Source organism: Strigops habroptila, chromosome 9, assembly GCF_004027225.2.
Source record: "Strigops habroptila isolate Jane chromosome 9, bStrHab1.2.pri, whole genome shotgun sequence".
Classification (NCBI taxonomy): domain Eukaryota; kingdom Metazoa; phylum Chordata; class Aves; order Psittaciformes; family Psittacidae; genus Strigops; species Strigops habroptila.
The window spans coordinates 4514995-4527257 of NC_044285.2; the positions used below are offsets into that span (position 1 = coordinate 4514995).

Below are 12263 nucleotides of genomic sequence, written 5' to 3' on the forward strand. Positions count from 1 at the left end.
CGCCCGACAATTCGCCGCCGGCTGCCCCTTGCCCCCCTTCTCATTGGTTCCTCGGCGGGCTCACGGTTAGAGTGCGTCACTCTGCGTGATCACCGCGGCGGAGCCAATCGGATGCGGGCGGCCGCGCGTGGACAGCGCCTCGATTGGCAGGGCGGCCGCAGGTACCTGGGGAGAAGGCCAATGGCGTGGCACGGCCACCACGTGCACAGCCTGTGGATAAACAGGCGGGGAAGGGGCGGGGCCGCGGGGCGGGGCGGCGGCTGAGGGGAGGTGCGCTCGCCCTGCGCCTCGGCCCCTGTCATGGCGGCTGGGGGGGGGTCGGAGCGGCGCGGCCCGCGGCGGGCTCGGTCTCAGTCTCTCCTCGCCGGCTGAGGGCATTAACCAGGGCAAAGCGGCGCGGTGCCGCCCTGCTTCCCCCGGTTTGCCCGGTGTCACTTCAGGAGCGCCCCAGCGGTGAGCAGGCGGTGGGGGTGCAGCCTGTCCCGGATCGCCCGGACCCCGCTGTCACACCGGTACTGAGTTTTTATGCGCTTTGTAACCCAGCCTGGTCAGGAGCTTGTTTTTACAACCGTCACCTTATGATCAGATAGCTAATGGACATGCAGCGCTGAGCACTGTTAGGCCCGAGCAGCATGGTGTAAACCTGCCCATACATATCCTCCATGGGTAATACTTGGAGGATTTATCCACTGGAATTCATAGGTTTGCTGTTATTTCCACAAGTACAAGCTTAGGAAACCCCCCAGCATCTGTAGGATGAGTGAGGACTGCACCCGTGTCACTAGGCAGCTACAGCCAGCTCCAGCAGCCCCAGGTCCAGCCAAAAGCCAACCCAGCCCATGCTACGACGTCAAAAGCTTTGTATATACTGTACAGATACTAAAATCAGTTTTGCTGAGCCTGAGCTGGCTGTAGTGCGTCGTCCTGAAGGTGTGTGTGGCGAATGATCTTCCGTAATGAAGGAGTCATTTCCCGGTCCGAGTCACCTGCCAGCTGCATCTTCCTGTATTCCTCCATCTCTCCAGAGCTCTGGAAAGCACCAGCCTGCTGTTCCCCGGCTGACTCAGGCAATTAGTAAGATTAGCAAAAACGTCTTCCAGACTCAGAGCCTTGGCTTTTAAATAACTGACAAGAGAATGCCAGGCTTCCTCCGGCTCCCTGCGTGCCTTTGTCGTACACTGGCCTGTGAAACACGGGCTCAGTTACTTCTGTGAAGAACTTGTCCTTGCCGAGAGCCAGGTAGGCCCTTTGAACACCTTTTGTTGGCTACGAGTTAACGCACAGCTCTGTGTTAATCAGTAATAACGTGGGGAAAAGCGGTGTCATTACAGATGGGGTGAATTCGCAGGCTTTGCTTAGACCTTTGGTCACGGGATCTCCATGATAATGAAGAATTGCGTAACTAAAGAAAGCAGTCGTTTGAGGATTTAAAGAATTTTTGGATATTCATGTTCTTTTGTGCTTTTTGAAATAGTTTTTATAGACACTGCAAATGTTGCATTACAGTTGGGAATTGTGGTATATAAAATCACAGAATCATAGAACGGTTAGGGTTGGAAAGGACCTTAAGATCGTGCTATCTTATTTATAGTTCAATTATACTAATACAGTTTGACTGCCTAGTTTTGCATAAATCTTTTCCTCATATCCAGTTTTATACATTAGAAGTATCAGATTAGTTTTGTAGCCAGCGGAACACGCTTGGAGGTGCTTACTGGATATTTGCTTATTTGCTAGATTTGCTTAGGTACAACGTGTGTGTGCAGTTTCTTGCAGCTGATTTTGAAAGTATAATATGGAGGGAAAAAAAACCCCAACACCAAACCAAACACCAAAATCCCAACCCTCCCTTTTTTTCCTCTATGAATTAGATCCTGTGTAAAAGTAATTGGTTCTCTCTCGGTTTTATGTGACCATTCAGATGTTGCCTCCTGTTTATTCTTTGCAAGTGCAAATGAGGTAGATAGGGAAATGAATAAACATGGACAATTACCTGTGAAACAAAACATGATAGAAAATTAGTAAGAGTTGGGAGGCTTGAACAACTTGAACAATTAGCCTGTAGACGACATAGTTAATAGGAACATTCTGTCGCAATCAGGTGATACTTGTTCCAGGTGATTGTTTGCTCTTAAAATACTTGTTTTCAGGAGGATTCGAAGACCAGAACTTGTTGTAGTTGTCCTGGAGCTGTTGGTTTCTTCATCCACCATCCTGAGAATAGTTTCTTGTGCATGAGGCATTTTAACTGGCCAAGGCAGTGAAGTTGTAGGAGGAATGATGGAAACCGCCACATCGCTATTTTAGTCTGTGACAAGCCAGAAGGAAGGAACAGGAGATGAACACTCAGCTGCTGTGTGTGTGTGTATGATGGGGTAGTTGTGTATAGGTGTATGTGTGGAAGGGGAATAGATACACTGACAGGCTTGGTTGTATTTTCATTTTACTTACTTGCTCCTTAGTTCAGGATTGTGTAAGGAAGAGCTGCCTGAACAAGTTAATTAATACACAAGTTAGCCCGTAAGAGTAAAGAATACACAAAGAAAGGTCTCACTTGAGAGCCTCCACAAACTGTGAACAGCTCTAGCCATAATCACAGCCTTATCCTGAAGGTGAAGGAACCAGGAGAACATCTCCCCACAGCAGCTGGTAATGTCCTGGCTCTGCTGGCTAATTTGGGAATGGCTGCTGGGGTGAGATCACTGAATTCAGATGGATCTGGCAGTGTAAGCTTCTACATGTAGTAATATTTTTTAACTCATTTCAATGCACACATTGAAAATAGGCTACCGGGGCTTGAACCTACCAGAAGAGTTTTTAAAAGTTACCATTTAGGTTCCAAGTTTCCACAACAGGAAGGACCCGTGATACATAAATAACCATTTTTGAGGAACATACAAGATATGAAGTGGTCTTAGCAGCAGTGACCTCTGCCAAAACAGTGTCTGTTTTTCAGGAATCCAAGCTGTGACTGGGAAGGAAGTGAAAAACTTGATCAGCATTTGCTGTCCTCTTCCTGCTTGAAGGGAACTAGGAGAGAGCTCTTAATCATGAATCAGGCACCAGCACGAGGAGTTTGCCTACTAAGCCTTTCTGATCTTAAATCAATAGACTGACAGTTTAGAGTGAACAGCTATTTCTGCTACTGGAGGAGGACTTTGAGAAGTGTTTATGAGAGCTGCTAACAGCTAATTTACAAACTGGATTTCATATTTGAGATTGCTGTACCATAACATCGTTGAAGTGTCTTATCCAGTACCAAACACAACAGGCAAAAAAAGCAGTGACTGAGCTGCAGTTGAGTTCAGTGGTGGAGCCATGAAGTAGGCTCTGCTGGCTCTGCTTGAATGAAGGTCTCACAAAGGCAGCGAACAGTGTGTAAACTTCATCTTGACCTTCCTTCTGCACAGTAGGGAGGGTTTGCCCAGGTACCTCATACTTTAGCTGCAAATAGTTTCAACTACTTCATGTTACAAAGCGGTTGGGTGAGAGCAATGTTTACCCTGAAAACACTGAGGGACTCTTAAGTTTCCTCAGAATATAGGACCTTTTTTTCCCAGATACTCAGAAATCCTCTTTCTGGGGTTGTTTGTGGAATCAGGGCAGGGAGGGATGTGAGATGATTCCTTTCTTCCCCTATTTCCTGGCCTTTTACTGGCACTGTGCTGAAAAAGCAGCCCTGGAGCAGGCTGTGAATTCTCCATAGCGCTCCCAGTCATCACAAGAAGGCAGCAAATGGCTGTTGGTGACACTTGCTGTCACGTACACTCTTTTATTGCTTTTATTCTATTACCAGTAATTGAAAGGTCAGCCAAATTTTTCTTAGACAATTAAGTGACATTTACAGATAGGAGCTCTCAGGGAGCCAGAGATGCTTTTCCAAATGCTGCTGCAAACGCAGTGCCCAGCTAGTGACTACTCCCCATGTGTAAAACACCAGTAAGCATATTTTTAAGACTTATGCTGTACGTGATACATTGAGAAACACAAATACTGAGATACCAGCCCAGAAGTCTAAAGACACAGGTTTTATCTTGGCAGGTGTTTGTTCACACAGCCCACCAGACAAAGCACCGTTGTCTTGAAGGCCGAAAGACCAATCTTGTTGCAAGGTTATGTCTGGAAATGGAAAATCACAATGACAGTAGGATAGCTGATGTAGGAAATCTGAGGCAGAGGAGGGACAGAGTAGGTTACATTAGGTTGATGACTGAGAGCCAAACTGTCAAGGCTCATGTGCCAAGTGCTTGGTTTATACAGCTGCCTCATACCCTATCCTTACCTTCCGAGGGCTGGGAAAAGTGTGTCTCATCCCTGGGTCGAGAGGCTGGGGTAGAGGAAAAGGCTGTGGTACAAACTGCAAGGGATTCTGTCTGCTTTCAGGGGCAACACAGTGCCAGGACCTTCCCTCATCTCCAGATGGACACTCTTGTGAGGTGGTGGCAGCAAGCCTGCCCACAGGACAAGGGTCCCCCCACCAGTTCCTAGCCCAGCACACCAGGATTGCATCCTAGTATGTGATGGACCATCATGTTATTTCATGTGGTAGTAAAGAAAACACGAGAGACCTGTTGTTTGCTTAAATATTTACGTAGTGAATGAGATTGCAGGATCTCTTTCGGCTCACGTAAAAATGGTCTAAATCAGTGCTCAGTTGGGCATCAGAGGACTGCTTCAGGGTGGCTTTCGATGTTTACAGCTCCTACAGCTCTGCAAGGAGCATGAGTAGAGAAAAATGGATGTGGTTAGAACATTGCTTCATCCTGGTGTCCCCTGAGGACAGAAAGATTTATCGGGGTTAGTGCTGCCTGCACGACTCGAGTGGCCTTCTGGAAGTGCTGCTCTGGAGGAAGAGCTTCCTACAGTTGTAACGTGTACCCCTCTGCATTTCAGTGAGTGACTTCAAAGCAAGGTGGTCAGAAATACTCCTATAAATATCTGACACAGAGGGAGGATAAAGATTTCTGTTGTTGAATCAACTCTGAAACAGAGGCTGCATTATTCATGTGTGGATCGTGGTTTGGTGTTCCAGCTCAAGGGAATGAATAGTCAGAAAGGGAAAGGGGAATTAGCAAATTCATTTGGTTTCTTAGTTATGTGCTGCTTTAGCTGGTTCTTGCTACGGGCTGTAATTTGAGGGTTTTGAGGGTTTTGAGGGCTTTGTAAAGTGCCTTTTTCTTAATTTAAACTCAAAAATTTTGAACTTGGGATGAACCCGAATCTCATACCAGAAAACCTCACACTGAAGGGAAGTGCATGCCTGGATCTGAACTCATCTTTTGGTAGAGCATTCCTGTAAACAGGAATGTGTGCCTTGTGGCCTTAACGGTTTCACACCAAACAATGACGTGGGGTAATATCTCTGGAAAAACACAGATGGCATATCCAAAATCCTTGTAAAGGTAGTTCCAGGTGCACTGTTTGCTGGACAGCATCTGGTTGCAGCAGTCACCCTCGTGGCTGTTTGGCTCTTGGCATGGCCCAACAATGCCATTAGCAGATGGAGAAGTGCTCCACATGGAGCTTTGTTTTTTCACACGACCATTTCTGATGGCTGCCGTTGCCCAGGCTTAGGAAAGGTATTCCTTCAACTTAAAGTGGAGGTAATGGAATGCTTTCTGCCAAAAGGGAATACAGAGTAAGAGTTATGATGGATGGGAAGGGGAGTCAGCAGCCTGAGCTAACATGAGTGACTGGCAGGACCTGAAGCAGCTGGGATTGCAATCAAACTCTGCGGGTGGGAATGTGTGCTTTAATTTAGAACAGTGATGTTTGGCTTTTACTGCTCTTTCAGTATGATTTGCAATACAGACACAGTAGGATTCTGTCCTTAAAAATATGTGTGTGTCATGAGGTGCTTACACTTGATGTCAGTTTGTTGGGTGTTGTAAGAGAAAGGATAATGTTAGGGAAGTTGTGCAAATCCATTCAGATAGTCAGCCTCCTATGGAGTAGCCAAACGCTCCGTGACGTGGAACCTCTTCCCTCATAACACTGGAGTTTCATAGTCCCTGCCTAGAGTTAAGTCCATCTACTCAAGCTAACCCAGTATCACAAGCTTTCCTAAGTTTTCCTTGCATGCTTTTGCTCAAGCTTAAAGGCCAAAGCAGTATTTCAGGCATCACGTACCTGCAGTGCCCAGCACAGAGAGGAACAAGCGAAAGCAGGGCACCGTCACTGATAAGGTGTGGGGAGGTGAGGTCTCCTCACACGCTCCCATAAAAAATCAACTCTGGATGGCAGAAGGTGGCAAAAAAGCAAATACACCCCAAACCAAGCCAGCTCCTTAACAACCTTGCCCTAAAATCTGGTGACCAGAGTAACCTTGGACCTGTAAGCAAGGCATGTCATCAGGTCATCCAAGGATGTTCTTGGTATCCAAGAGAGCGCATGGAGCTCCTGCCTCCAGTGCTGTGGAGGGAGGTGGAACACCCCCAGCAGTGGAAGCTGACTGACAAATCTAGGGGAAAAAAAAATCCTCTTACATTTATGAGTAACCAGCTGATGCTGCAAGGCATGAAATCTGATTATAATTACTGTCTTAGGATAGAGCTGCACCTTTTATGAGCATGTTCCATTATGGAAGTGAATCGGAATCTCTCTCAAATTACCCTGTAGGCCCAGAGGAGACCAGGATGTTTTGAATCACATCTTCCTCCCCTTCACGTGTGTACAAGCAAAGACTCACAAACACTGGATCAGAGCATGTATCCTAGAAAGATACTGAATCTTGCCATAACATAATCTTGCCATAACATAATCTTGCCATGTTCCAGGACATGGCAACACCGTTGCTCTTTCTATTCACCTCTGGTTTTTGTTCATCTTTCTTCAGAGAAATGGTGTCTTAATTTGAGGTAGGAATGACTAGGTTCTAAACACTGGGTCATTTTGCTGATTTGCATGAGGTTGAATCATTCCCATTGCTGATCTTCTCTAGCCATCTACCAAGAGTTATCACCCTCCCAAACCTTTCCTTTGGTAAGTGTAAGAAGTTGAATCTTTTATGCCTCATATCATGGGGCCCATTTCCCCAGACCTGGGACTCTGTTTAAACTGGTGGCTTTTAAAAACCATTAATGGATTCACCATAATTAAAAATAATTAAACATTTCTTGGGGAAATTTGTCAGTAACCTGTTCAAGCTGTGATTAAAACAAATGAAAAAGCTGGGCTGGAAAGAGCTGCTTAAGCCTGTATTTCTTTTTAAAAGAAGGTTAGGGTTTCCTCTCATTTCAGTTATTGCATGTGTACGTATTATCTGTTACAGACATGCCTGTACACATGTATGCATAAATATATATGTATAAAAAGGAAAGAGAACACACATCAAACTCACTTGCTATTGTAACTGTTGTTGTGGAAGCCAATAATAATCAGCAAGCCGTGAAAAGCACGAGAGATAAGAACACATTTACTATTAATACTGTTCAGTTTTAGAAGCGCTCACAATGAAGCTGCTGTTTTGACACTTTCTTCTGAAATACGAAGTATTAGGCATTGTCAGAGCCAGGATATGGGGCTAGATGGACTCTTAACTGCCTGCTGTGGTGATTCTTATCTTCCTGCATGGGGTGAATTAGAATTCTTTGGATCAATGAATGTACACAGTCTTTTCTTGTATCAGAATAACATTACACATCCTCTTGTCATTCTAACACACCGGAAGATTATTCTCAATGATAATGACAAGACCATGTCAATCATGGGACTTTTGTAGTGGGAATTTGCTTCTTATTACATCTTTCACGTGGCAAATTTCCCTTTTTTTTTCTTGTTGAATTACCACTCAGAAGTTGGTAACAAAATGGTCAGAATTTAAAAAAGAGAAAAAGAAAATGTCTCAGTTCTGCTGCCACCACTGCTCTAAGTTGTACAGGCATTAACTTCTGTGCATCCATGATTATAAAAATGGCATAAGCAGAGCCTGCATTTTGTTCTGCTTAAATATCTGTCCAGATCACAGCTTTTCCCTGATAAAGGCTATTGTTGGAAAACATTAGTATGCGCTACCTGCATTTTCCGTGTTCAAAGGAAGCAATCACAGAGCACTTCATTTATTTTACTAAGAGCTCGGAAAATGCTGCACTGTTGCCATTCTGCACAGAATGTATTTTCATGTCAAGGCATTATCAGGAACAGATTCTTTCCAAATTCCAGGAAAAGTGTGATATTTTTATGGGGCATAATGAAGTCTGAGCACTTCTAAAACTTGAATGGTTTAAGGTCTTTAATTTCCTCCACACTTTATTGTTTTACTTAATTAAATTCACTGGAAATTTCTTTTGTGTAGACAAGTTCTTCTAGGCCCAGTGTTAGATCTTGGGCTTGATGTGTAACTGATAGAGACTGACTATCAGTGTCCACAGGATCTGAGGAACATAGAAGTGGATTACAGGAGATGCCAACTGTAAAACAACTGCGCCAGGAAGTTATAAAGAGCAAAGATTTAGCTCAAATGTTCATGGAGCAACTAACTCAAGGTGATGGAAGTTAGGCAGTCTGGATCCTCCTAGTGTCTCTGGAGAGAAAGGAGCATTTTCAGATACATCTCAGACACTGCCATGGATTTAGAGGTCAATGGCACTCTGAAAATTTAGGGAGTTAATCCATATTTTCCAATATGAGGGATAGGAGCGTAAGGCTTCCTGAAAGTCAGTAGGATTCAGCTTCCTAAGTTGGCAAGATGCTTTAGAAACGGGGCTGGTTATCACCTCGATTTAGCACTTTGGTTTGGTCATGCTGCATTTTTGCTTGGGACTATTTGTCCTCCTAACAAATAACCGTTTGAAAGTTAATTACAATTGATCAGTCTTTTCTAAGCCTTCAGTTTTCACACTTTGCTGCTCTGTAAAACTTGCCAAGGAAAATGGTGTCATAATTGCAACATTTTGCACCTTGACATTAAGTGTATATTTCACTCATGGCCAATTTAAAAATCAAAATAGAAACTTTGTAATAATCTCCCTTTACAGTTTGGGTTATGAGAAGCTGAGAATTCCCTTAGGCTTGATTGATAAAACATGGCATTTATCCTATTCCTAGGATGATGTTCAGCAAACTTTATGACAGAGGGAAACAGCTGGTAAAGTGGGTTCATGGAAAGGTGAAGGTAATATAGACATAAAAAACAAGAGGATAATGATTTTAAAAGGGATAATAGTTGTAATAACACCATTAACCTTTTGCTTCAAATTATTGAATGTGTGGTCTCTTCAGCAGGCTAATCAAAGGTTTGCATTAACTGCAATGCAAGAGGAAGTGGCAATATACAACCTGAGGTGATTTTTTTCCCTCTTCCAATTAGTCACTATCAAACCCTTACTGGGGGGAAAAAGAGAGAGAGGAAAAAACAACCCTTTGGCTGTTGAAAACCCCTTCCCATTTTGAAATGAAGCTGACTTGCTTTCAGAAGAAACAAGCTTCAGCTTCCTTTCTGCTTTGTAAGAGGTGGATTTTGAAAGGGAAAAACCAAACGTAAATTAAATATGATTTGTTACAGATACGTAGAAATTAAAGTCCAAGATGTAAATGTTACGGGGCAGACTGCCAGGAAGAGCCAGCCCTGAGCTCTTCGGTGGTACCTTGCGGAGAGGCTGTCAGCAGAGGCCCAAGGGCAGGCGTACACAGCTCTGCATGGACAGGGCAGGCACAGCACCGCGGAGGTCTGAGGGCTTACTTGGGATGTGCACAGCTCCCTGCTGCTCTGTGTAGGTCACTTCTGGCATCTGAACAGCTAAGTCAGGCTGGAACAGAGGAAAACTGCCTTTTTTACTTCTGTGCTACGTGCACACAGTTGCCTCTCAGAGACAGACTATGCTTTGACAGTTGATTCACATGCTAAAAGATAAACCTATTGATGGTGGAAAATTGCCCTAGATGATGGAAAAGCTCACAGTGACTTGAGGGAATTGTTTGGGAATTTGACCAGTTGGGCAAATCTGCTCCAGCATACGATTTCACAGGTGGTGATCTGTATTGTTCACTTCAGGCATCTATCCCAGATGCACATCAGAGCACTTTTGGTCAGAAACTTCCCTTCTGTATGCAGTCAGTGGAGAGAGAACCACCTGAGTTAGACACCCAAAGCAAGATTGTCTGACTGGCTTTCAGTGTGTCGTGTCAATCTAGTATGAAAGGAATAAGTGTAAGAAGAAGTTTGCACCATTCCTCGCTGACAAAACCCCACACCCTTAACAGCCCCATTCTGTTGGAATCAGAAGATGGTGAAAGACTTCAGGAGCCACGTGCCTTGAATTTGAATTAACCAGATTGAATTTAAAATCAACACACTGAAAGGGCCTGAGATAAGAAGTCAGAACATTCAGAGGAAATGAGAACTGTTCCGGGAACTAAAGGTGAGAGAAACACTAAGTCACATTAAAAATATTCCACTAGAAAAGAAACACCTTTTCTTTTTCGGGACACCTTTTCTTAGAAGTCGTCTGTAATCAGTAACCTTTCCCAGGCGCTTTCCCAGGCTGTTTTTAGTCACTGAATCCTTTGTTTCAAAACCACCCATTGATTCAGTGCCCTAAGTGAGAAGTAATTAAGGTGGACAGAAATCTTGCTTGCTGGATGGCTGTATGAGGTGTAGAAGAGAGAGGCACCAAAGGGGTGAATGAATTTCACCAAAAGATAGCTCTCACAACATGTGAGTCTCCTGTAGTGTATCGTTAGATACATGTGTATGTAGATGTGCAGTTCTATTCAGCTTTCTCTTGATGTATTAGTTTCCATATACACACATGCTGATGTACATACGTGTGTGTTCCTCAAAGATAATGAACTGTTTAGGCAGTACTTTGTCAGAAGATCATTTAAAGTGTTACATCCTTTTAATGCACAGTACTTTAAGCAAACTCCAAGGTTCTTACTCGGCAATAAACCCATTAAATCATCTTAAATACCATGTCATAATGACAATTTGATGCCACCAGATGTGGCACTAGGGATCTTTTCTTTTTTTAAATGCTTTCCTGGAGATACAGCTTCCTGAATTTGAAATTCTGTAGCCTGTTTGCACAGCTGTTAGATCACAGAGCTCTGCCATCATTTTGCCTTGCATCAGTTACTCACTAAATCATGTGTGGTGTGACTACACACTCTCTACATCTGAACCGTTTAGGCTCATATCCACTTCACCTTCATAAAGGCTGAATAGTTGGGCCGTATGGGAGAGGGTGCATGAGTGTTAAAATCCAAGAGCAGCATCCATTCCAGCTGTGGAGCTGCCTCATGGGGAGTTTTTAGAGATGCAGTCAGAAGACTACCCTTCACACACCCCTTTTTGCTGACTTCTTAGCATCCTGGATCTGTGAAACACAGAGATGCCTGGCCACTTCCCTGGCTTTTCTCACCTTGTTGGCCAAAAAGGCAACCAGATCGATAGTACAGCACCTCTTCTACTCAAGGCAGAGTTAGCAGCATACAACAAGAGTCCAAAAAACCCCCTCTCACAAAGAAATACTATTTTACATGGTGCATGTTTAAATAGCGGAGCAAGTCATGGGGAAAACTCAGAGACCAACACCAGAAATATGTTAAATGAGGAGCAAAATGAGGAAAGATGCTTTCCTGGCCCAGGAACATGGTGCTCCAGAAGCAACCCCTAATCCACGAAGACCCTAATTTCTGATTGACAGAAAGCAGGAGACCATCTAGTGAGCACTGGGCCCAGCATAGACACGACACTGGGCCTTTGCTGTGATGCAGTATGGGGGGGGACCATGTTGTCAGGCTTTTTGTCATGCTGTGAGTTTGTATTGGGTGAGTGCTGTGAGATCTGAGGTGGCAAACGTGGCTGCTCTCCCTCTGAGACCTTGTGTTGGGCATGCATTTTCCCCTAAAAAAGGTCTGTGAGAGACATATGTTGGCGAGGATTTGAGGTGAGGTTGTGAAATTAGAACGTGCTAATAAGTGTGATCACATCTGAGGCACCAGCATTGATGGTGGGGCTTGGAGCTGCTCTTGGGTGGATCAGAATCCTGGTTTGTGATCCCAAGGGATTGCTGTGGGCATTTCCTGAGGGTCAGGAAGATGGGCAGAAGACACTGGAAGCCCAGCTATTGGTAGGCGACAAACACCTACTTAGCCTGAGCATGATTTAGTGTCGTCACAATATCGACCTCTTCTCAGTGCCAAAGGATTATTAAATCCTGATTCAGTTTGAATTAGAAATACTCTTCAAAAGGCTGATTCAAAGCCAAGTGGAACAATTACCACTGCCTTGCATGGAGTTTTGGTTTGATTTGCTGTTCAGC

General features: G+C 44.3%; 1 protein-coding gene across 1 annotated transcript in view; it reads left to right on the plus strand.

The window, feature by feature from the left end:
* Positions 1–111: 111 nt before the first annotated feature.
* The window catches only part of LOC115613037, a 44248-nt gene continuing 32096 nt past the window's right edge, over positions 112–12263 (plus strand). Inside the window, exons 1-2 of the mRNA XM_030498053.1 lie at positions 112–183; positions 225–512. Coding sequence (XP_030353913.1) covers positions 112–183; positions 225–512 — 360 coding nt within the window. The remainder of the gene's footprint in view (positions 184–224; positions 513–12263) is intronic.